Source organism: Oratosquilla oratoria, chromosome 11 (genome assembly GCF_046742065.1).
Source record: "Oratosquilla oratoria isolate Oo_2021 chromosome 11, ASM4674206v1, whole genome shotgun sequence".
Taxonomy (NCBI): domain Eukaryota; kingdom Metazoa; phylum Arthropoda; class Malacostraca; order Stomatopoda; family Squillidae; genus Oratosquilla; species Oratosquilla oratoria.
In genome coordinates, this window is record NC_134787.1 from 35,691,382 (window position 1) to 35,718,325 (window position 26,944).

At 37.7% G+C, this 26,944-nt stretch overlaps 1 protein-coding gene across 3 annotated transcripts in view; it reads left to right on the forward strand.

Annotated features, from left to right (window-relative positions):
* Positions 1 to 26,944, forward strand: part of Oscillin (glucosamine-6-phosphate isomerase Oscillin) — a 27,167-nt gene extending 223 nt beyond the window's left edge. Inside the window, exons 1-9 of one of the 3 annotated variants that reach the window (XM_076192625.1) lie at positions 1 to 111; positions 253 to 381; positions 7,389 to 7,512; positions 7,732 to 7,833; positions 7,924 to 8,106; positions 8,849 to 9,033; positions 10,475 to 10,648; positions 11,566 to 11,611; positions 26,092 to 26,944. The exon at positions 1 to 111 is cut by the window's left edge and continues 223 nt beyond it. In XM_076192625.1, the coding sequence (XP_076048740.1) occupies positions 7,389 to 7,512; positions 7,732 to 7,833; positions 7,924 to 8,106; positions 8,849 to 9,033; positions 10,475 to 10,648; positions 11,566 to 11,610 (813 nt within the window). In that variant the 5' untranslated portion in view covers positions 1 to 111; positions 253 to 381 and the 3' untranslated portion in view covers position 11,611; positions 26,092 to 26,944. The remainder of the gene's footprint in view (positions 112 to 252; positions 382 to 7,388; positions 7,513 to 7,731; positions 7,834 to 7,923; positions 8,107 to 8,848; positions 9,034 to 10,474; positions 10,649 to 11,565; positions 11,612 to 26,091) is intronic. The other 2 variants (XM_076192624.1, XM_076192623.1) reach the window with 2 other exon arrangements.

The window sequence follows — 26,944 nt, forward strand, 5'->3', positions numbered from 1 at the left end:
AACATACGAGTCTGACGAACAGTTATGCGTAGCTCAGACATCTGGCAACCTTCAGGGAAGGAGGACTGAGTGTCGTCCGCAAATATTGACATTGCGGAGCTAAAGTCACTGGTAAATATGATTGTTGTTCGTGAATGGCATTACTTAACAAAACTTTATTAACCAAATGGACTATAATAAGCAAATGTGGATTACTTAACGCACGGTTATCAATTATAGGAAGATATTATTTCTTATTCTGAAAAAATATAGGAAGAAACCAAAGTTGCAGATCAGCAAAGCTGGAACGAGCTGCTGGTGCAGAAACTACCGGCAGGATAATTGTGGAAATTCTTGTGAGCTTGCAACTTAATTTGACTTTTCTCCATAAAGCACTTCAAGGTAAGACGATGAAGGTTGTAATTTGATCCTTAGTGGTCAATATCAGTAAATAGTTACACTGGAATGTTCTATGGTAATTATATTTTTCAAAACCAATGACGTGGCCACTGGAATTTATTCAACTTTTTGATTTGCTTATGTATTATAGTAGTAGCACAACGGAATTCCCATTTTCAGAGGGTCGTATTTTTAAGATTAGCCATGATTTAGTATAGGTAAGGTAAGGTAACCGTAAATAATGACATACCATGTAAACGTAGGTGCAGCAACTTAGAATGCACTCGGGAAGGCATATATGTCACAACTATTTCGTTTGATATATCACAGTTATTTAGCAATAATTAGAGTATGAACTAGTACTGTCGTAGATAAGCAGGCATGGGGTGGGTTTATGCCTACTGGTTTTTGTTACACAACATTGATTCCAAGAATCCAAGGCCATGAGGTGTTGGGCTTGTTGTCAAGTAGTTTAACCTTGAGAAGAGCTTAAAGTTGCAATAAATATCAAGGTCATCAAGAATGTTCTATATACAGTTACTAGTTGACTTGTTTCATACACAGAATTGTTGAGAAATCATTAGAAATATTGTGAGTTATGTGAATATAGGTAGAATTCCTCATTTAAGGTTTATATTTTATTGATGAGGGTATGTTATAATGTTACATAGATTTCAAGACAATAGTACATGTTTTGCATCTGATTATGATAATGTAGCCCTGAACTGGCACATTAGTATTTCTTTAAATTTAAGTCTCGTCATAAGAGTTTCATCATGTGTATTTTGTGCTGCAGAAATTGAGTATTATTCCGAGACGGCATCTAACAAATTTTGTGAATTTGTTTGGTCTGTGATGGTGACCATCTTCACCTTTTAAATGTTTTTCTGGAGGTTATTTTTCTCAAGGAACATGCTTTAAATGACAAATGGTAAAATTAACAAATAGAAACGATGTTATTAAATTTCAAAATAAGTTCCTTACATCACTCGTTTATTTCAGGAGAGCAATCTGGTTCATCTTTTCTTTTTTGTCCACAAGAGATGAATTTATTTTTTGAAAATTATTCGCATTACGAAATTGTTAACACTAAATCTTCACAAATATAAAATATATTCAGTAGGAGTGCACCAAAATTCGTTGATACATCCACCCAATGCAATCTCTTATGGAGATGGCTAGAGCAAGGAAGAGGGTGTTGATGTTGCTTCTTTACAATGAGGTTTGTCCAAGGCTAGGTTAGGTAAGTTATTGTCTTTAGATTAAAAAATGATGACAAATGGTCACTCTATTGTGACAGATCACTTTTATTTATCTTAAAGAAAGTAGTCCCCCTGCTGCCCATCATAAAAAAACCTGTCAACTTACCACCTGGAAGTGTAGCCTTAAGGAGCTGACACTAGGTTTTCAGGTGTCTATCATTCATAACTCTATTTCCTCTATCTTTTCAAACAAGGGGGAGTGAGAGCTGACAATGGGTGACTTTTCCCCCTGCTAATACTATATAGTGTGACTTAGAAACATTCTCACACTAATATAATACAGATGTCGGTCCAAGATTTCATCTACAAGAAATCAATGGGAGGGCTCAAGAACCATTGTCAGCTGTTCTAGGGCCAAAGATTTCCAGTTAGTGAAAACTTTGGGAATGGTTTTTGTAGATAATAATTGTTGCCTCACATTTCCCTGATTGAAATCCAGTCTTATAGTAATTGGCAATGGTCCCCTGTCCTTTCCATAGATTTCTTTGGACTGGTATCTGCATTATATTAGTGTGGGTAAATTTTTGTGTCAACATATAGTAGTAGGAGGAGAGGAGCGGTTACCGATTGACATCTCGTTAGTCCATGTGAAAAGGTAAAGGAAATGCAGTCAGAGTTGATTGAAGTCTTGGGCCTAGTTCAGAGACAGTGTCAGTCCCCTTGGGGCCAACACACTTGTAGGTGAGGGTTTTGATGAGCTTTGAAAATGGTATGAAGGCAATTGAAAGGTTATTTTACAGGCAAAAATTTGTAGGAATGTTTAGCCACAGCACTGTTATTCCAGTAATAGTATATTGACACTATTGAAAAATATACATATATTATATTATGCATGTCTGAAAACTGTCTGTATGGAATTGTGTGGCCACAGGTTATTCCAAACCCCAGATTTGGTTTGTGTGCTGGTGGATTATCGTAAGACCCTGAGATAAGATAAAGGCTTCAACGCGTATTGCATGGTTGTAGACCACGTTGTTCAGCTCTGTCTTATCAGTTGTAAGCCTGTTGATAGTTCACCAAACCTTGGCCTTGGTATGTTTTAGGTTTGGAGGTCTAGAGGAAGCTTTCTTGTATGTCATTTGAATCTTTGCGGTATCTTTGTTTTACATTTTACTTAGAGGGAAATGTCTGTTGAGGAAGGAAGAGACAGAAGGTAGGGGTGAGTGGAGAATGGTTTTGTATGGATAATGCTATTATGCATGTAAGGGAGTGGGTGGGGGATGTGTGGTGAGGGAGTATGTGTGAATGATATTTTGATGCAGCCCAAAGGGGTTTTCTCCCTGTCCTCTCATTTTCTGATTGAGGGGACAGAGGAGGGGGGTCGCCGATTAAATTAAGTGTTCTTGATGTTGTATGTGCTGTGTCTTGCTGCATTGCTTCTGACCCAAGGAAGTGGGTGATAAGCAGGGATGACCTGTCATCCAGGGGGAGCATAGATGGAAGTGGATTATATGGGATGAAATGGGTGGTAGTGGATGCCTTTGAATATGGCTACCTCCCTTGTAAGGGGGAAAAAGCCCTTGGTATATGTATGTATGTACTTAGAAGAGCAAGGTTCACATAGGTTTTGTTTTCACAAGTATCTTTTAATTTTAATCTGCTTCGGGCTGAATCCTAGCCTCGATGAAAGGCATTAGTGTGTTGTCAGCAACAACTAGCTCTCCAAAGAGGTGTGGAGAAAAAGTGGTTGAGAGATATGAAGGGAGTAGATGAACATAGTGATAGTCAAAGTTAATCACTTCCGTACAATGACACCTATGTAGGCGTCATGAGGCATGAGTGGGTACACAAGGAAGCCGGCGTTGGTTATAGATTTTTTTTATAGTTGTACATGAGTTACTCTCGGATGCTATGAACTGGTTTGAACGTGTTTTCTGTTTATTATTACTCAGAGTAAAAGAGAACAAATAATACAGCAGTGACTATATTTTATAATGCGAGTAGTGTGGTGCAAATTACATATGGCATCCGATGTTGCGTGCAGGAATTTGAGTCATACTGAAGTGGTTAACAGTGATCAGTGTTCATTATTGAGTGGAGATTAGTCTCCAACCATAAAGGAAGGGTGGATGGTCAACTGGTCTGCATGAATGTCCCAGGCAGGCTGCAAATGAAAGGGGTCATAAGCAGAATGAGGAAGTAATTTAGGATTGGCGTTGCAAGTAGTTGGGAGATAGTATGGGTTGGGAGAAATTGTTCATTCCTCTTAGCATGACAGCACACTATTTATATTTTCTTCTGGTTAATGCCAGGATTTCATTCTGGTTCTGTTAGACCCCAGGCCAAGAGGAGGCTAGGGTCAATGGACCATTCTCGGATCTGGTCCTGCTCCTGATTTCCTTAAAATAATGCATTGTTAATTAGAACAAAAGTGTAGTAGAACATTAAAGATGGTGAATATTTTCAAGGTTGCATTCAGTGCATAGTTCTTGATGCTTGGTACTTCAAGCAGTGGAGATATCTTGCTCGAGTGAAGTGTACTTGAAGACGAATAGATAAGATAATGAGTGGAGCAGCCACTAAGTCGTAGTAATTCAACCGAATGCAATGTTGAAGTGGTATGGATATGTACAGAGAATGTTTGGCTTGTTGATCCCATCAGAACAGTAGCCTGTCAACATTGCATGGATTTTGATTTGTACAATTCCATTGGAGGAGGGGGGGTGGTAAAGGTCCATCCTTAAAAAAAAAAATGAAGTGTGTTATCACAGGGGAAATTGGAAGGACACTTAGGTGTAGGAGTACCTTATTACCCAATCCAGTTTTGGACCTGGAAAAGTATTGCCGTTTATAAGCAGCATCAACAGGTGACACAGATAACACTAGTGGCACGTTCCCATTGGTCAGAAGAGAACACTCTGGTCATTGTTATCTATTTTTTGATAATTTATTAAGGTTAGAATAGCAAAATGTCAAATATTGGGATGTTGAATAGTAGAATATTCTTGTGTAGGTAATGATGCAGGGAAGTGATATGGGTTGGACATGAGGAAGGATGGAAGGGTAACTGTAGGAGTGTTACTAAGGATTAAGATCAATCTTGTATAAATTAGATTGAAAATGTACAAGTGAGAATCAGAAAGTTTGAATTGTAGTTCATGTTTTGAATTAAATGTGATTGTGAAAGGTAATTAGGAATTGGATGTTGCTTAAATTTTACTCCATTGATGACTACTTTGTTATTTAGTGTCATGGAGATGAATGATATAGTCGGGTGACACTCGTAACAAAACGAGTAGTGCCACTGTTATCTACCTATATACCAATTTATTTATTTTTATTTTCTGATAAGGAAGGTAGCCAAGTCAAAAGGCATGTACACCCAGAAGTTCTCTTAATTCAGCTGTTGCCAGCTGCCACCTTTGTGGACATTTGTGTCCAGGACATAAACCTACTATGGGAATTGGTGGTGTTTTATGTCTTGTGCCTATTCCTGAAGTGGGTTTATGTCCTGGGCCCAAATATCCACACAAGTGGTGGTTGGCAAGTGTTTGATTAAGAGAACTAGGTGTACCCGTTCCACTTCCATCCACCACCCTTTCCTCCCTCTCATCTTAGCTTCTTGTGGATGATGGGTCATCCTTGTACCCTGTCCACTGCCCTGGGTCAGAAACAATGCAGCAAGACAGCATATCCACAGCAAGGGCAAGTCACTTATTGGAAAAAAATCTCCATCCCCTCACGTTGATAAAGAAGATGGGGTGAACTTCCTTTGGGCTGCATCATTGTCATTTACATATAACCACTCCCTACTCTCTACTCACCCCTATCTCCAGCTTTCTTAGTTCCTCAACATTTCCCTCTTGCTCAAAGCCCTTTCACCCCATCCATCCATTTCATCCTCAGTCATTTGGGGAAGTGCCACTGGGTACAGAAAAATTTAGGTGAGGTCGGCTTTAACCCTTCATTACTGGCAAGCACCATAAATGTACATACATATACCAATGGCTTTTCCCCCCTTACAAGAGAGGTAGCCAAAAAACGAAGGCATAAAATCCATACCCACCCATTCCATCCCCACATACTCCACTTCCATTCATCCTCCTCCCTCTTATCTTGGCTCCTCCTGGATGACGGGTCATCCCTGCATCTCACCCACTGCCCTGGGTCAGAAGCAGTGTAGCAGGACACAGCAAGGCTGTTTCATTTAATCAGCGATCCCTGCTCTCCATTCTCTCATGCAGAAAAAAAAAAGAGATGGGAAGAAATCCCTTTGGGCTGCATCAAAATGTCATTATCTCTACCTCCCTCATCCCTCCCCCCATCCCCCCATCCCTCACCTACTCTTCCATGCATCACAGCTTCATCCATACATGTCCATTCTCCACTCACCCCATCTTCTGTCTTCTCCCTTCCTTCCTCAACAGACATTCCCCTCTTTCCCAATGCCCCTTTTACCCCATCTATCCATCTCATCCTTGGTTGCCCCCTCATGTTCACTCCTACCTCTGCCTTCCACACCTCTTTTACCAATCTTTCTTCACTCATTCTTTCCATGTGCCCAAACCACCCCAATACACTTTCATCAACCCTATCTCCCAACTCCCTTTCCAACCCCGCTTTCTTCCTCACCCCCTCGTTTCTCACTCTATCCAGCCTAGTAACCCCTACCATGCTTCTCAGGCATTTCATCTTAACACATTCAAACTTCTCTCTTCCTCCCCTATGTTCCATGTTTCTGCCCGAAACAGTGCTGTTGACACAATCACTCCTTCATACAATATCATCTTGGCATCTATTCCCAAATGCCTATTTCTCATTACACTTTTTAATCCTCCAAGGCATTTACTTGCTTTTCTCAATCTTCATTCTACCTCCACTTCCACTCCTCCCTCTCCTGCCACATTCGCACCCAATTATCTAAAGCTTAATACTTGCTTCCTATTTGCTGTCACATTCTCCCCTTGTACATCTCATTGCCCTACTTTTACCCTCATTTATCTTCAACTTTCTTCTTTTGCACACCCTCCCAAACTGTCATAAACTTCCTTAATCCCTCCTGTGATCCTGCTACAAGTGTAGTGTTGTCAACAAACAACAACTGGCTTCTCTCATTTTTCTCCATTTTCTTTAACCATCTCCAATCCCTGGCCTATTACCGTTGCATTTACCTTTCATATCACCCCATCCATGGATAAATTGAAAAGCCAAAGTAACATAACACATCCCTGGTGAAGTCCCACCCTTACCTCAAACTACTCACTCTCCATTTTTAATTCTAACATAGGCTCTACTCTTGTCAAAATTCTTGGCTGCTCATAACAGCTTTCTTCCTACTCCATGTATCTGCAATACCTCCCACAGTGCCTTCTTGTCTGGCCTGTCATAAGCCTTGTACAAATCCATAAAGGCCCAAAAAACATCCTTACCTTTTCCTAAAGCTTTCTCGCATATCTACTGTACCACAAAAATCTTATCCGAGCAACCTCTACCTGTCCTAAACCTACTGAATAAAAAGTACCACCACCTGCTGAAGGGATTAAAGTGAGATGAGAAGCCTTTTAATATAATGTTAGACTTGTGTATATTAGTTAAGCTACATTCATATCTGAGGAAGAATTTGAGATAATGTGTAGGACCTGTGTCCATGTTGATATTGTACATTGTTCATACATTTATATCCAGGGTAAAACTTTTGTCATGGAAAATGTAATTTTATACAGTTTATACTGTATATTGCTATTTCTAAACTTTGACAGCCAAGCCTGTGATTGTCATTACTTTAATGTGGACATTGTATGTTCTCAGATGCGGTTAGTTATCTTAGAAGAGAAGGACAATGTGGCAGAATGGGCTGCCCGTTATTTAATCAAAAGAATAACAGACTTCCAACCAGGTCCTGACAGATATTTTGTTTTGGGTCTTCCAACAGGTATGGACTTTCGCTTTGGTTATTTTATCACCTTTTGTTTAATATGTTTAGAACATTTAATTATGATTTAGATATTTGCTAGTGATGGTGATCTTGTAGAAAACTTTAAGGTTTCACTAAAATTAAAGGAAATTTATTGTTTATTGGTATATATCTGTGTGTGTGCATTTGTATGTATATGTTATTCCTTCCTTTTCTTCCATCTCTTTCTTTCACCAGGGAGCACGCCACTTGGTACTTATCAACGCCTTGTAAAATACCACAAAGCTGGAAAGATCTCATTTAAATATGTCAAGACATTTAACATGGATGAATATGTGGGTATGTATCATTGTTTTGATGCATTTGGGCATGAAAGTCTAGTGAATTTGAAGTTCTTACATTTACTACATTAATGAAACTTTTGTGCAGGTATTCCACGAAACCACCCTCAGAGTTATCACACCTTTATGTGGGACAATTTATTCAAGCACATAGACATTGATCCAGCAAATGTACATATTCTTGATGGAAATGCAACTGACTTGGAAGCAGAATGCAAATCCTACGAACAGAAGATTACTGATGCTGGTGGAATTGAATTGTTTGTGGGAGGTGAGGAAAATACAGTTCTTGCTCTGCTGTAATGAACAGTGCGTGTATGTATGTGTATATTATGAACACTTTCATTGCAATAGGGGTATTCCTTAGCTTTATAGCTTTGCCTAGTGTCATTGAGAATGAATTTTAAGAGTTGTATAATTACGCTGAGAAAGGGTTTCATCCTATTTCTGCATAGGGGTTGCCATCAAGGGAATAAAATTGTCTGATGGCAGCTGAATAAATATATACAAGTACCAAAAAGCATTTTCCCTTCTATAAATGGGTGGTTGGGTTAAAACATACACCCAGCTCGTACCTATCTAGAATAAATTCTAGTCATAAAATACAGGGAAAGGGATAATGTACACTTTTGGAATGATATAATTTATTAAGTCATGTTCTTAGTAATGTAGGAGAGAAAAAGAAAGATGTTACAAAACAAGACCAAGGATAATATATTTCTTCTGACCCAGGAGACAGGGATGACCCATCATCCATGAGGAGCTAAGATGAGAGGGAATAAAAAATGGGAGTGAAATGGGTGGAAGAGCTTACTATCCCAAAGTGTATCAATATAAGCATACTAGGCAACAAGATTGTAATACTGCATGTACTTCATTCCTGGAATCTTGATACAAACAATTGTACACATCGTAGTCCTTGGTGTGTGTGTGTGTGTTATTTAAATTAGGATTGTGTGTGTTAATTTATTGACACATTCATGCTTGTATTTTCTTTTCTTTTCACTGTTCAGGTATTGGGCCAGATGGACACATAGCCTTCAATGAACCAGGGTCTAGTCTTGTTTCTCGTACTCGTGTTAAAACTCTCAACCAGGAAACCATTACAGCCAATGCTCGATTCTTTGACAATGATATGTCCAAGGTTCCTAAGCAGGCTCTTACTGTGGGTGTTGGTACTGTTATGGATTCAAGGGAGGTAAGATTATGATTTATGAAACCCAGGTTCTTGATAGTTCTTGCTCAATCCCTTCAGTGTTATGATACTCTGTTGATGTTCCTCTGATTTATATCTTGTATTTTTGTTCAGATGTAGGTAAGTGTTTACAGTATAATGGTTAAGAGTTCTGCACTTAATCCCCTATCCATTTCTGTTTTGGCTTGTGCCAAATTATTTTAATTTGGTGGAGGATAGCCCTAGTACTAATGGCTAAACCTTTGTTGATAGTGGCCCCCCCCCTATAGTTGAATGAAATTGTCTGGTAACAGAGACTTGATAAAACCTTACTACATATATTGATTCAAGATAGATTAAATGCTTTGATGGTCAGAGAACACTATCAAAGCCAATCAAAATTGCAAGTCTGCCCAGATGAAATTAGCATTGTCCTGTCAAAAGAAAGGATGGATATATCTAATGTACATACATACATTCATTTTTCTTTTTGGCTACCTCCCTTGTAAGGGGAAAAAAGCTTTGGTATATATATGTATGTATGTACATATATATACCAAAGGCTTTTTTCCCCCTTATAAGGGAGGTAACCAAAAAACAAAGGCACAAAAACCATTCCCACCCATTCCATCCCCATCTCACTCCACACCCTTCCACCACCCTCTTCCCTCCCCCATATCTTGGCACCTCCTAGATGGCTGGTCATCCCTGCACCTTGTCCACTGCCCTGGGTCAGAAGGAGTGTTACAAGACACAGCACATCCACAGCAAGACCACTTCATTAAATTGGCGACCCCCCGCTCTGTCCCCTCATGCAGAAAAGGAGAAGATGGGGAGAAATCCCTTTGGGCTGTACTCCCTCGCCCTCCATCCCCCACCCATTCCACCTCATGCATCACAACATTGTCCATACACAACCATTCTCCATTCACCCCTATCTTCTGTCTTCTCTGGTCCTTCCTCAACAGACATTCCCCTCTTTCCCAAAGCTCCTTTTACCCCATCCATCCATCTCATCCTAGGTTGCCCCTTCATGTTCACTCCCTCCACATCTGCCATCTGCACCTCTTTTACTAGTCTTTCTTCACTCATTCTTTCCATATGTCCAAACCATCCCAATACTCTTTCATCCGTCCTGTCTCTCAACTCCTTTTCCACCCCCGTTCTCTTCCTCACATCCTCATTTCTCACTCTATCCAGCCTAGTAACCCCTATCATACTTCTCGGACACCTCATCTCAAACACATTCACACTCCTCTCTTCCTCTTTTATGGTCTATGCTTATGCCCCATGCAGTGCTGTCAGCACAATCACTCCTTCATACAATCTCCTCTTAGCATCCATCCCCAAATGTCTAATGTATGGTAGTTTACTGTTGTACTTACTATTTTTTTCTTAATATTGATTTGTGATGCATTGGAAGAACAGACCATCATTTGAGGTATTTGTTCTGTCTCCAACTCAGGTTATGATCCTTATCCTTGGATCACATAAAGCCTATGCTTTACATATGGCTATTGAGGAAGGTGTGAATCACATGTGGACTGTATCGGCCTTCCAGCAACACCCTCGCACCATCATGCTCTGTGACGAAGATGCTACACTGGAACTTAAAGTTAAGACAGTCAAGTACTTCAAGGTAAGATTGCGTATAATTATTTGATTCAATTGACTGATTGTGTGCCAATTTATGTACTTTGTATTATTTGAGAAACACTTTGATATTTGTTGTATTTGTCAGAAGTTCTCTTTTCTGCAGCATCATTTGCATTATCCTGAACAACTTTCCTTAAGAAATACATTTTCCCAGAAATAGATTTAATGCATGCCGAGAACTTTGTGTTTTGAATGGAAATAGTTGTAATACTCCCTCCATTTTACAACTGTGATCTAGCCAAAAAGATGCTTGTGCAGTGCATGCAATCAGCTGTCTCCTGATACTCAAACCAGTCTGGAGACAACTTTGACCAGATTTGAATTATTGTGTGAAGTAGTGGTTCATGTTAGTAAAGTGCTTTTTAGAAGAATCAATTTTGAATTGTTTTTATTTCTGTAGATCAACTTTGTCAAGTGTGATGAACTGGAAGGATCTATTATGAATTAAATGAGACATGTTGGTAATTTTTTTATATTCAGTTTATCAAAACTTGTGTGATACTGGATATAGTGATCTTTTAATGTATGGTTTACATAATGGATTTAAGAGAGGGTTTACAAATAGCACAGATCAGAAAGCTGTGCTATTAAATGATATTTTTGCTGAGTGGCATACGAGTGAGAGATAAATTTATTTTATTTGCAGTTTTTAGCACATAGCTCATTTGTGACATTTTGCATAACTTGGAAGTACTGTACATTTAAATGGTAATTAGAACAATTTTCAAGAATGCTAGTATTCCCTTTGAATCTTTGAATACAGGTCATGAAGGGAATGAGGATATCTCTGAAAATGGTTCTGGAACATAATTTTCTTTGACTCACTGGGTTTGTCATAACCACATGAGCTGAATGTGAGAAAGGACTCATAGTTGCTTAATTTGATACTCGTATTTACAGAGCCTACATGATATACACTCCAGCCTGTTGGAAGATTCATTTTAAGGTGATGGTTTAGCTAGTTGCATGAACCTGCGTGCTGCCGTCAATTGTGCTTTCTTGCTCCGGTTTTAGTAATGTTTTTACCGTTCCTTAGACCTTGCTTGTGCATTAATAGCTGTGTTGTCTTGTTTCATTTTTTGGTAGAGTAGCAAACACGTTTGTTGTATCCACTTATTCTTTGTTTTCTTTGTTTAGTAATATGGGTAACTGTTTTCGTTGATTCACTAATGAAGTTTAATGGGTTTGAGACCCATTTTTAGCTGGTATGTTAAGTCTATGTGATGTGAGGTGGTACGAGACTCCTGCACTTGGTTTAAGTACAACTTTTTATATTTGAACATTGTGATAAAAGCTTGAATTATTTTCAACCATGGTTTGGATCATTCTATTTGGCCAGCCATACAATATTTTTATTTCATTTATTATTTTTATATATTTTTATATTTGTTTATTTTATTTTTTCCTTGGGATGTATGATGTAACAGCCTTTGGAATATGAATCCATGGAATTTTGTGGCATACCTTCATATTTAAAAGAATCTGTTTCATTAGTTCCTAAAACAGTGCTGATACTCACATAGATTTAGGTTTTGTTTGTTTTAAGTACCTTTTTTAGCATGTCCTGTATTGTTCATTTCTTTTTTTATTATATGTGTTTTTTTCTGATGAGGTTCATATGTATTAATGCTCAATTGCACTTGCTCCAGACAACTCTACTAAATAGAATATGATGGCAAAGGAAATTGGGAGGTATGAGCTCTTTTAATTTCTTGATGTTAGGAGAAGAAAAAGGTTGTATCTGTCTAAATTTCCATTGCTGTCATAATGCAACTTGCCCTAAGAAATACCATATTTTACGGCTTACAAGACGCACTTTTTTTCCTAAAAAATACCCTGAAAAATGCTAATGCGTCTTCCAAGACGAATGTTGTATTGCAAGGCAACACTCAGGCTCATGTAAGCTTGGACACTTGACCGATAGTGACCTGGATTTGTATGTTGAGTCATTACACTATGATGTTAGCTTAAGTACTATTTAATTCAACCTTTTATATTATGTAAACTCAGTACTTAGCTGTTACAAGTATTTCCAATGCCATAATCCTTCCTGGAGCCTACTCGGCGTGTGGAGAAAATGGGCCGTTCCCTCGTCTCACAGCAACACCACACACACATACACACGAACGCACGCAAATGCCTGGTGCCTTTATCAGTTACCATCAGGCTATCACACATGTCATAAGATTTTTTGTCCTGGAAATTATCACCCGTGGCTAGTTCGTCAAAACGGTTTAGTTATACTAACGCATACAAGCTACAAGTTGTATGATATGCCAAAGAACAATGTAAAAGAGCAGCAGAAAGACACTTTTGACCACCGCCTACCGAAAAAATGATTCGGCAGTGGAGTTGTATATATCTTCATCCATATTTTTTTATTTTTATTTTTTATTTTTATGAAAATAAAACCACCCTTGGACAATGAAAAATGTATAGTATATTTACTAATCACCAACCAGTATCATCACCATACAAACAAAATCGGACAAGTGATTTCGTAATGTAAACAATACGTCCAATACGTGTCGTCCTTACTTCTTATGTTTTTGTGTTCAGTGGTTGGGTATATGGTGAATGTGTTCTTGTATGAGAATGATTTCTTTTTTTTCTTAGAAATTTCTTTCAAATATTAGGGTGCGTCTTCCAAGATGCAGCGTCTTGCAAGCCGTAAAATACGGTAATAATCAGCAATGTACGATCTCTGCTGAGTGACCTATTGCTAATTTGGCAGTTTCAGCCAGATTCCTTAGGTTCTTGGACTTCCAGCAAGAGAAATCTGGAGCAATGGAATGATTAAATTACAGAGTGGGACCACAGATAACCTGCATGAAGTGGTTCTTCAGGATGGATGTTTGGGGGAATAATTTTTGTATAAAAGTGGCAGTTGCCAACAAGTCTATTGAAATAAACACCTGAATGTGAGGACAGAGCCTTTATTAGGACAACACTTCGGTACAGATTTTCCAAGTACATGTACTTGAAAGAACTGTAACAAGCAAAATGTTGTACTAATAAAGGCTTCATACTCGCATGGTGTTTATCTTGATAGAATAATTTTTGTCACCTCTCTGAAGCTTGTCTATCAATCTATTCTATCCCCCTTATATGGGAAGTACATACATACAGATACCAAAGGCTTTTTCCCCTTACAAGGGAGGTAGCCAAAAAACAAAGGCTTAAAATCCACTCCTACTCGTTCCATCCCCACATACTCCACTCCCAATTCACCCCCCTCCCTCCTCCTTATCTTGGGTCCTCCTGGATAACGGGTCATCTCTGCATCTCGCCCACTGCCCTGGGTCAGAAGCAGTGTTGCAAAACACAGCACATCCACAGCAAGGCCACTTCATTACAATTTTGTTGCCTAGCATGCTTATACTGATATACAGTGTTCCTTCGCCACTTTGCACTTCACATTTCGCGGTTTCAGTGCTTTGCGGGTTTTTCCAAAATATTCATAAAAAAATTCATCAAAAAATAATAAAATTTTCTTAAAACTTACCATGCTAACACATGAATGTTGTGCCTTTCTCGTGTAAGTTTTGATAAATTATTAAAATGATAATAATATTGCTAGAGGGAATTTTATCGGAAAAAAATACTATTGGTGCAACGTTACAAAGTCATGCATTTTATAACCCATGTATATCTTGATCTATTAAGATTTTAGAAAAAAACAAAATTACACGCTGTTTGTATGGTATTTGAGATTTTACATGCAAAAGCAGGTTAGTCTAGGTAAAGTATTAAGATCGGAAAACATTTGTGACGGTATCAATGACATCATACGGACTGACGGGTGAAGAGACGGACATACATCGTTCAAATACTCATGGAATATGGAAAATAATAATTTGATTATACTGTAAAAATATCAAGTCAATATATAATTTTTTTTTATTATTATTAATATTTTTTATCATTGCGTCTGACCGCCCTTAATTATTGTATAATAAATGTTAATTACTGTATAAGGTTTTATAATTAACGATTTAAGTAAATACGTATACTGTTGTAATCTTTGTCTCAAATATGTAAAGTATAAATACTGTTTACATATTTTAAACATTCTGGTACCCACGTACACATACACGAAAATTCCTAGGTGGGGGGCAAATCCTACTTTGCGGTTTTTCACTTTTTGCGGGCGGTTCTGGTCCCCATTAACCGCAAAAAACGAGGGATCGCTGTACTTTGGGATAGTAAGCTCTTCCACTGGATGACAGGTAATCTTTTCACTCTAAGGGCCTATTCCCCCATACAAGGGAGGTAGCCAGGTCAAAAGGCATGTACCCACTCCCACACATTCCACTCCCACACATTCCACTCCCACACATTCCACTCCCACCCACCACCCTTTCCTCCCTCACATCTTAGCTCCTAGTGGATAAAGGGTCCTCCTTGTCTCCTGCCCACTGCCCTGGGCCAGAAACTTGTCACCATACTAAATTCCACCCAGAAGTGCAGCTCTAAGAGGCAGTTATTTGATGTGTGGACCAAGTTAATTAACCATTTTGTTTCTGTTGCTTTCTACTATTTTTGTATCACATTTTACATAAGAAGAGTTGACAATGATATAGAAATGTCTCACACTTACACAGCAAAGACAAAGTCCATTTTAATGATTACAATAGATTGGGGGGAAAATCAAAAGTAACCTGAGTAGATAATTTCCTCTAGGTGTTGTTCAGATGGCTGTTGCCTGATCCACCAATTGATGGCACTCCTCCTTTTCAGGTGATCAGTTATCTTGTATCCACACTATCAGATCTTTCTGTTTGTTTGCCTATGTAATTGTGTCACTTCCCATTGAATATTTCAATGACAATCTCTTTAATCTAGTACCCAGATCCAGTACTTTACATTTTCCACTCCAGGCCCCAGGCATACGTGGTATCTACATTTCTTCAACTCCTTACAGTCCTTGTTTCTCCCTCTTCTCATGTTCTTTGTATCATTAGCAAACATGCTAGCATAGATTATTGCTCTACATTGTGTTACTTGTGGGTCTTCTGCAAGAGACTAGGGGCCATGGATTGATTGATTGTTAATGTCACTTTGTGAATAAGGAACATTAAAAGATACATCACTAACCCACTTGGGACTGCACTAGTTACTGTCCTCCATCCTGACACCTAATTTTCACTTCTGTCCTCGTATATTTGTCGTCTAGGAAACCTCTTTTCTTCAGAAGTTTACATCTTTGTCCTCCAATATATTCCAAATTTTTGTAGTTGTTGATTTTGTGTGTGTGTGTGTGTGTGTGTGTGTCCATCCATCCGTCTGTTCTTCCATCCTTAGACAACAACAAAATGTCTTCTCTGAGTGACCTATGGCCCCACCCAGATACTGTTGATGGTTTCCTGAAGGATGCTGTTCTACTAGAGAGACCAGGGGCAACGGATTGACTGACTATGTTTTTAACCCGATTTTAATATACAGGAAAAGAGCAATGCTTGTAGGGTACCATCTCTTATTCTAGTTACCATAACCCATTTCTAAATTCATATATGGTTTCACCTTGTGCTATTTTATCTTTTAGGAGTTAATGCATATGTATGGAAAACTGAAATTTCTTGCATCTTTCACTTATTGTAAGATTATCATATCTTGTTTTAAATTAATGTATGGTTTCAGTTTCTGATGTAACGGTTCATGGACCTTTTAAGGAGTTTATACATCTTAGTGGAAAACTGAATTTTTTCCACATCCTTTAGGCATATAGACTTTTTAGGAAAATTTCTTTAATGAAGAAACATAGGTCGAAGAGAACTGGATGATATTAAAAGAAATTTATAATGGAGTGGATAAATATGTACCAAAACAAAAACAGGAAAAGGTGTACATTAAATGCTGGTAAAACAAAAAATGTAGTGTGGCAAAAGACAAAAGAGACAAAGCTTGGAAAAGATGGAAAGAAGATAAAAAATAAAAAAATAGAAAGTGGCAGATATATATATCTAAGAAATGTAAAAATACGCAGGAAAAAAAAAGAAACTGAAAAAGACATAATAGATATGTAAATGGTAAACTAAAAAGTTAACAGGAAATAGTAAAACTATGTCAAGGGAACATAGAATATACAGAGGATATAGAGATGGCTGAAATTATGAACCAACATTTCAAATCTGTGTTCACAAAAGAAAACACACACAATTGGGATGAAGAAAGGGGAGAAAGATCCCCCCCCCACCCCCCCACCCCCGGTGAGAGAATTAATTGTGACACAGAAAGAAATAAGGGACCAAATAATGAACATTGATGTCAGAAAATCACATGGCCTGGACAGAATTGCAAACTGGAAACTAAAAGAATGTATAGATGAACTAATGGACAAAACATATAACAGATTGCTCACTCAAAGAAGGAATGGTACTGGAAGACTGGAAAAATGCCAATATATAAAGGGGGAAACAAGGAAGACCCAACAAATTATAGACTGGTCTCCCTTACAAGTACAATACCTAATATTTGTGAGAAAGTCATAAAAATAGATGGACTAAACATCTAAAGGAGAACAATATACTAAATTGGAGACAATTCTGTTTTAGACAGGGAAGATCATGTGCCCCAAATTTGATCTGTTTCTATTCAAGGTTAATAGATATAATACAAGAAAGGGAAGGATGGGCAGATTGTGCTGTCCTGGAATTACAAAAGGCATTTGATAAAGTACCCCACAAAAAACTATTAAGAAAAGTTAGACAGAAAAGGAAGCTGGGAGAGGAGTGGGAAAGGATAGAGTAGAACTAAGGGTGGACGAGAAAAACTCAAAGTTAATAAAACATCAGGGCCGGTTGGCATCCAAGAATCTCAAAGGAAATGAAAAATGAGGTCGTTCCATTAGAAATTATTTTCAAGAAATCCATCATATCTGGAGATGTCCCAAGAGAATATTATTTGTTTATTTTTGTTATTTGTCTGTTTATTATTATTTTTTTGATTCTCATTTATTATTAGTGGGCGGTGGACAAGGTGCAGGGATGACCCGTCATCCAGGAGGTGCTAAGATGGTGGAGGGGTGTGGAGTGTATTCAGGGATGGAATGGGTGGGAATGATTTTATGTCTTTTCCTTATTGGCTACCTCCCTTGTAAGGGGGAAAAAGCCTTGGTATATGTATGTCAATTTATTATTATTTATGATTTACCTGTTTGTTTATTATTTAACTATGTGCATTTATTTTATTTATTATTATTTATATTATATTTTTTATTTATCATTATTATCATTTTTTCACATCCGACCTAGTTATGGACCAAAAGGTCTCCTGTTGGCATGCTCTGCCTTTGTAGTCCTTTATATATAGATTACATGGATGAAGATGTGGAATGTTATATGAACTTCTTTGCAGATGATGCAAAACTACTAAAGAAAGCAAGTACAGAGGAAGACTGAATCACTATAGAAAGAACCTGGATAAAGTCTGGGAATGGAGTCAAAAGTGGGAAGTGAACTTCAACATCAAGAAATGTAGTATAATGGACTTTGGAAAAAGTAAAAATAGAATATCAGGGCAATATAAAATTGGTACAAAGGAAGTAAAAAAAATTAACTCTGAAAGAGACCTAGGAGTAATTATCAGCAAAGACATGTCACCAGAGAAGCGTATCAACAAAATAGTCAGAGAAACCTTCAATTTAATAAGATCAATGAAAGTGGCCTTTGATTACTTGGATGAGGAAATTGTAAAGGAAATATTAGTTACACTGATAAGACCAAGATGCCGGGACACTATGGACAACATTCTAAATTGACATACAAACATTGTCCAAACTGGAACTCTCAACCCTGGAACAAAGAAGAGAAAGAGGAGACCTACTGACCATTTACAGAATAATGAAAGGGATGAAAGTCTTTGACAGAGATGATTTATTAAAGTGGGATAAGAGAAAAAAAAGAGGACATGAAAAGAAACTCAAAAAGGATAGTTATAGAAGAGATTTGAGAAAGAATAGTTTCCCACACAGAGGGTAGATGTCTGGAACAAATTGGATACAACAGCAGTGTGTGCAAAAACTATACAAGAATTTAAGAACAAACTAGATGTGAAAGATACAAAGACGAGTCACTACAAGCATAGCTCTCTTCCTGTATGATACAACTAGGTAAACACACACACACACACACACACACTCATGACTCGATTGTGCGGTTGTTAGAGGTTGTGACTGTCACTATGGCGAATCTTGCCCAGGGCTGAAATAATTTCAGTATCGCTGTGCTTTGAGTCATTACTCCAATTCTTGTGTGTGGGGTGTGTGTGCATGTAAGGTCACAGCATTACCCATAGATCAGTCATACAAGCTCTAAGCTCTCTTCTGGGAGAGAAATAGCTGTCGATCAGGAGCCCAACACATAATCCAAAGACCATGGTGAATACACACACACACACACACCAAGAGACTGGAAAAAGGCCAATATAATGCCGATATATAAAGGGAGAAATAAGGAAGACCCAAAAAATTATAGACCGGTATCCCTAATGAATATTATAGTTAAAATTTGCAAGAGAATCTTCAAAGATAGATGGACAAAATATCTGGAGGAGAATAATATACTGAACCTGAGGCAATTTAGATTCAGACAAGGAAGATCCTGTACCACTAATTTAATTTGTTTCTATTCAAGATTGATTGATTATTGCAAGAAAGGGATGGCTGGTCAGACTGTGCCTTCCTGGACTTACAAAAGGCATTCAATAAAGCACCACACAGAAAATTACTATGTAAACTGGAAACAATAGGAGGCATACATGGAAAACAATTAATTGGATGGAGGACTTCCTACATGGAAGAAAAATAAGAGTTTGTGCTTGGAGACAAATATTCAAAATGGGAAGAAATAAGCAGTGGTATCCCACAGGGGTCAGCACTAGCTCCGATAATGTTTGCTATATATGTAAATGACGTGGACGAAGGCATTGAAAGTTACATGAACTGCTTTGTGGATGATGCAAAATTATTAAAGAGAATAAACTCTGAAATAGACTGTGACTCATTGCAGAGTGATCTGAACAAAGTGTCAGTGGAGCAAGAGATGGGAGATAGAATTTAGCATCAAGAAGTGCTGTATAATTGAATTTGGAAAAAGCAAGAAGAGAATAGGATAGTATAAAATTTATGGAAAAGAAGTAAAGTAAATTCTGAAAGGGACCTAGGAGTAATCATCACCAAAGACATGTTGCCAGATAAACATATAAATGAAATAGTCGGAGAAACATACAATTTGTTGATCAATAAAGGTGGCCTTTAAATACCTGGATAAGGAAATGATCAAGAAAATATTACAAACAATAAGGCCAAAACTGGAATATGCAGTGCTGATATGGTCACCCAGTACAAAAAAGAATATAAGAAAATTAGAAAGAATACAAAGAGCAGCGACAAAGATGGTCCCAACACTTTCAAACCTGACATATGAACAGGACTGGCTGAACTGGAATTGCCAACCGTAGAACAAAGAAGAGAACGAGATTACCTACTAACCATCTACAGAATTATGAAAGGAAAAGAATGCCTTAATAGAGAGGACTTATTAAAGTGGGACAGAGGAAAAACAAGAGGACATGTAATGAAACTCAAAAAGGATAACTACAGAAAAGGCCTGAAAAAGAAAAGCTTCCCACACAGAGTGATAGATATATGGAACAAATTGGATGAAGAAATAGTGTATGCAAACACAATACAGTGAGACCTCTCATTAATGGACTTTGATTAGCTGTGTTTGCAGTGTTTTTGCTGTGCTTTTGGTGCTGTTGTTTAGTGCTGTGCAATCACTATGCCACCCGAAAACCACTCCAAATCAACGGATTATTCACATCAATGGACACTGTTACCCCCCTTTTAGTCCGTTAATGAGAGGTAGTACTGTACAAGAATTTAAGAACAAACTTGATCTTGTTAGATACAAAAACGGGTCACCACGAGCATGGCTCCCCTTCCCGTATAATACAACTAGGTAAACTAGGTAAATACACACACACACACACACACACACACACACACACACACACACACACACACACACACAGACACACACACACACACAGAAAAAGTGAATATGAAAGGGATATAGACAAATGTAAGGATCAACCAAAACTCTTTTACAGATATATGAATGACAAACTAAAGGATAAGCATGATATAATAAAATTGCGTGAAGGAGATATAGAGTACATAGATGACAAAGATGGCAGAAGTTATGATCAGACATTTCAGGTCTGTTTTTACAATTGAGAGCTCACAACCCCGGGAGAACGAGCACCTAGAAAGTTCACCCATGATGAAGGAAATAAAAATAACAGAGGGAAATAAGAGACCAAATAAAAAGCCTAGATGTCAGAAAGTTGTACAGACCAGATGAAATTGCAGATTGTATATTGAAAGATTGTATAGATGAACTGACAGATAAATTACACAAGATAATAGACTTCTCATTAACCCGCCTGGGCTGATGGCCTCAAAATTCGCAACCCCCTAGGACCGCATTTATCATAAAAAAAAACATCTCTTACAAATTACTCTGGAAAAAATTCTACTGTTAGTAGACATGACAATGCATCACCCTACAAGTTTTTATTGCTCTACTTACCGTGGTTGTCTCAGAATAATAACTGATATTTGGAGAAGATTGTGGTAGCGGCAACTCTCCGCCTTTCTGGCATGGGTGCAGCATGGTATTTTATCTTACACTTATATTTTTTACTAATATCATACTTATTTTACACTTATATTACACTTACATAACACTTATATTTGTTTTGATGTGTTTTCACATGTTTTACGTGTTTTCACTCATTGGCTGATTATAGTTACGTATGTTTTATCACTCATTATTCAATATGCACCTACATGTGAGTATTTATACAGCTATGAACATTCTTATCTTACACTTATATTATTTACTAATATCATACTTACTTCAAACTTGTATTACACTTACATAACACTTATATTTGTTTTTACATGTTTTCACATGTTTTACTTGTTTTCTCATATTGGCTGATAATAGTTACGTATGTTTTATCACTCATTATTCAATACGCACCCACATGTGAGTATTTATACAGCTATGAACATTGTTATCTTACACCTATATTATTTACTAATATTTTACACTTGTATTACACTTACATAACACTTGTATTTATGTTTTCACATGTTCTACGTGTTTTCACTCATTGGCTGATTATAGTTACGTATGTTTTATCATTCATTATTCAATACGTACCCACATGTGAGTATACAGCCATGAACATTCTTATCTTACACTTATATTATTTACTAATATCATACTTATTTTACACTTGTATTACACTTACATAACACTTATATTTATGTTTGCAGTTTTCTTGTGTTGCTCACAGTACTACCATAGGCCTTACCTCACGACCAAATATATCAGCGCTACCAATGCTGGCACGATTTTTATTAGCGCTCAAAGTAGCTGTCCCATTTAAGGACTGTCGGATGTTTGTGACACAGTCCTGTTTAAGGCCTGTCGGATTGGATGGGTTAAAAGAGGGAAAGGTACCGCAAGATTGGAAAGATGCAAACATATTACCAATACTCAAAGGAGGAAATGGGGAAGATCCTACAAACTTTAGACCAGTGTCCCACAAGCACAGTAGCAAAAATATGCGAAAAGATTATCAGGAACAGATGGACAAAACACTTGGAAGAAAATAAAATAATGAAAATAATAAACCCCAAACAATTTGGTTATAGAAGTGGAAGATCGTGCACCACAAATCTCATCTGCTTTTACTTGAGACTAATTGAGATAATACAAGAAAGAGATGGATGGGCAGACTGCGCCTTCCTGGATTTGCAGAAAGCTTTTGACAAGGTACCACACAAAAAATTAATAAGTAAAAAAAAAAAAAAAAAAAGGAATTCAAGGTAAACAATTGGAATGATTGAAGGACTTCTTAACTGGGAGAAAAATGAGAGTGGTACTTGGAGACAAAAGTTTGAAATGGGAAGATGTAAAAAGTGGCATCCCACAAGGCTCTGTTTTGGCTCCTTTAATGTTTGCCATATACATAAATGATATGGACAAAGGAGTAAATTGTTACATAATTTTTGTTGTTGACAATACCAATTACTCAAGAGAGTGAAAACAAAAGGTTGCAGATCGCTACAAGATGAACTGGATAAAATATGGGAATGGAGCCAGAAATACGAGATGAACTTCAACATCAAGAAATGTAGCATAATGGAATTTGGAAGAGGCAAAAACAGAGTTTCGGAAAATATATACAATTGGAAACAAGTAAAGAAAGTAAACTCGGAGAGGGAGCTAGGAGCAATCATCTCAAGCGACTTGACACCTGACAAACGTGTAAATAAAGTATTTGGAGAGACTTACAACTTATTAAGATCAATGAAAGTGGCCTTTGACTACATAGATGAAGAGGATGGTTAAGAAAATAATTACTACATTGATAAGACTGAAACTAGAATATGCTATATCAATGTGGGCACCAAGCACAAAGAAAAACACACAGAAATTAGAAAGAATCCAAAAAGCGGCGACAAAGATGGCACCCACACTATCAAATTTGACGTATGAACAAAGATTGGAGATATTACAGCTGTCAACATTGGGGCATAGAAGGGAAAGAGGCAACCTGTTGACCATCTTCAGAATTATGAAAGGGATAGAAGTTCTTGATAGAGATGACCTATTGAAACGGGACAAGAGAGAAACAAGAGGGCATGATAAGCTAAAGGAGGATGGTTACAGAAGAGACCTGGAAAAGAACAGTTTCCCACACAGAGTGATCAATGTCTGGAACAAACTAAACAGTGAAACAGTGAATGCCAGAACTATACACGAGTTCAAGAATAAACTGTATGTGGAGAGATACGAAAATGGGTCGCAACGAGCATAGCTCCCATCCTGTAAAATACAACTAGGTAAATACACACACACACACACACACACACACACACACACACGTGCTCACACAAAGCACATGGGACCCAACAAGCAGTGCTCCTTTCCTTTATAGTACAATTAGGTAAATACACACACAAACACACAATAAATCCAGATGCACTCCATGTGTATCATATTTCCAGTTAGATGTTTTGCCATTCACAACAGCTTGTTGTTCAACTCTTCAGTAATCCAACTTAGTAGGATATTTTGTGTTCCTTGTACAGGCAGTGAAGTTGGTAGACCCACATTTGGCAGTTTGAAGATATTTTTCCAAGTTGGTTCTAGAATTTTTCCTTTTTTAGTTGTAATAATTATTGTAATTTTTGAGAGTTTCATATAAATGTTCAAGTCTGAAATAGAACTGGCTGTCTTTTTGTAAATAATGTTTGGCAGCATATTTTAATGTTCTTTGATCTTTTAATAATGTTCCCATCATTATCTTATAAAGAAGGACTGTTGCTGGTGTCTGTAGGCCATCTTCCAGTTAGTATTTATATATTGTTTGAATGTTTTATTCACTATTGTATTTTTTTTTTAACCCAGTCAGCCATTACAGAAGTCTAGGCATCAGATGTGACTATTTTTCACCACTACATATTTAATTTAGTATCCTAAAACAAGCATCATTTGCTTGGCTTTACTGCTGTACATTATAAAGTATTATAATACTTGCTTCTTTTAAGTCATGATATTGTATTAGTTTATAAGAGGTGATGAGATGTACAAGGGGTGAAAGTGGCAGTAGACTGGAAGTGAACATTAAGGGAGAGCGACTGGAGGAAGTGGATAGTTTTAGATACTTGGGTGCAAGTGTAGCAGGAAAAGGTGGAGTGAAGGTGGAGGTAGAATGTAGATTGAGAGAAGCGAGTAAATGCCTTGGTGGTTTAAAGAGTGTAATGAGAAATAGACATTTGGGAATGGATGCGAAGAGGAGACTGTATGAAGGAGTGATTGTGCCAACAGCACTGTATGGGGCAGAAACGTGGAACATAAGAGAAGAAGAGAGAAGGAGTTTGAATGTGTTTGAGATGAGGTGTCTGAGAAGTATGGTGGGGGTTACTAGGCTAGATAGAGTGAGAAATGAGGAGGTGAGGAGGAGAACAGGGGTGAAAAAGGATTTGGGAGAGAGGGTTGATGAAAGAATATTAGGATGGTTTGGACACATGGAAAGAATGAGTGACGAAAGACTAGTAAAAGAGGTATGGAAGGCAGATGTGGAGGGAGTGAACATGAGGGGACGTCCTAGGATGAGGTGGATGGATGGGGTGAAGGGGGCTTTGGGGAAGAGGGGAATGTCTGTTGAGGAAGGAAGGGAGAGGACGGAAGACAGAGGTGAGTGGAGAATGGTTGTATATGGATGATGTTGTGACGACATGAGGAGGAATAGGCGGGGGGGTGGGGTAGTATGTGTGAGTAAATTTTGACGCAGCCCAAAGGGATTTCTCCCCGTCCTCTCCTTATATGCAAAGGGGGACGGAGAGGGGGGGTCGCCGATTAAATGAAGCGGCCTTGCTGTGGATGTACTGTGTCTTGCGACACTGCTTCTGACCCAGGGCGGTGGGCAGGGTTCAGGGATGACCCGTCATCCAGGAGGTGCTCAGATGAGAGGAAGGGTGGGAGGGGTGTGGAGTGTATTTAGGGATGAAATGGGTGGGAGTGTTTTTATGCCTTTCCTTTTGTGGCTACCTCCCTTGGAAGGGGGAAAAAGCCTTGGTATATGTATGTATGTATGTATGTTTGGAAGAACGCCTTCAGACACTTTAGAATAGAAATGATGATAATATTCAAATCAAATTGCCAGTTAGATCCAGGGTGCCTGATTGAAACAAATTAGTTTCCTTTAATGGCAATTCAACCGTGTTGATAGTAAACAAGACTTAAATTGCTTACACAAAGTAGGCTTTGCCATTTTGATTTATTGCTTTGCATATTGATGTACATTCTAAGCTATTGCCCAGAGCTCCAAAAATTGTGCTGCTTGTACCACAAAGTAATAAAAAAAGCTTTATATGATTGTATACAACTGGACCAAATGATAACCTCTAGAGTGAATTCATTACTGTAATGTATTTTCATGTAGACTGTATTGACATTAAGGTAATTAAATTTAGTGTTTATTATTACAGTATGGTATAAGAGGGGGGAAACAAGCCAACTGTATAGCTGTGCATTTGGTTTTATTAGATGTACTGCATTAAATGAAAAGAAGACAATCGGACTGTGTTAATGATAGTTTTGCTGTCAAATTTTGTTACCCTGGGTAGACTGCAGTAGACTAGATGTTAATTTTTGCTGTTAGAGAAGGTTAGCTTGTATATGATTGTTTGTGATTCCATATTGTAATGTGTATTTAGTTGTATTATTTATCTAACCACTTGTGAAATTTTTTAATAATTGGTTGCAGTTGATTATTTTGCATGATAAAACAACATGCTTCTGAAGTTCTCTCAATAAATTTGATTTTTTCTTCACTCAGGATCTTTGGAGTGTACACAGCAAGCTGATTGGTGACCCAATACTTTAACAAAGATGTTAAAAAGTTGGACTTGGCAAGAGAAGATGCATTGGACTAAAGGTCATGGGAACAAGTCTATGGTGATTTGTTGCGATAGGTCTTCAGTGATATGTCCTGGACAGAAGTTCTGAAACATCTATGGTTTCTACGTAATTAATTTGACTTCTAGATTCTGTTGTACTGATACAGCTGTGTATACAAATAAATCTTTTATATAACTTATTGAAAAGGTAGATATATGGCAATGGAAATTGTATTTACAAAGTCAAAAATATAGAAGTCATTTTAGGAGTTGTGTCTGTGACTTGTACTGCACTGTGTACATTTTTTTTAAAATCATGTGTATAGTTTATAAATGAAATGGTGTTTATATTCTTTATCTGTTCAACACAGTGGCCAACTTGCCAGATGGATTTATTCAGCTTAGTGATGGATTGAAAATGGAAAGGATTTTGAGTTGCCAGGGCTCTCTTCACCCATCTATTACAGGGGCATTAGCCAGAACAAGGCCCCTAAAGTATGTTCCTATTTTGAAGTTCATAGTATTTTCATAATTTTTTTTGTAGCAGTAATCGTGTGGGTAAGTTACTCACATTAACATGCCAAGCACATCTATTTTTTCTCGTTCTTCAAGTAACAAGTTTCTTTCATTCTGTGACTTTTTAGTACATGTGTGTTAGAATGTGGTTATTGGGATCTTGGGTTATCATCATCAGGTACGGTGGAAGTGGTTCCTAACAGTTTGTGAGAAGATTAGGCTATTGTTTGTATGTTTTATAGCATTTGAAAGAAAAATAAAGGTAGTGAATTGTAA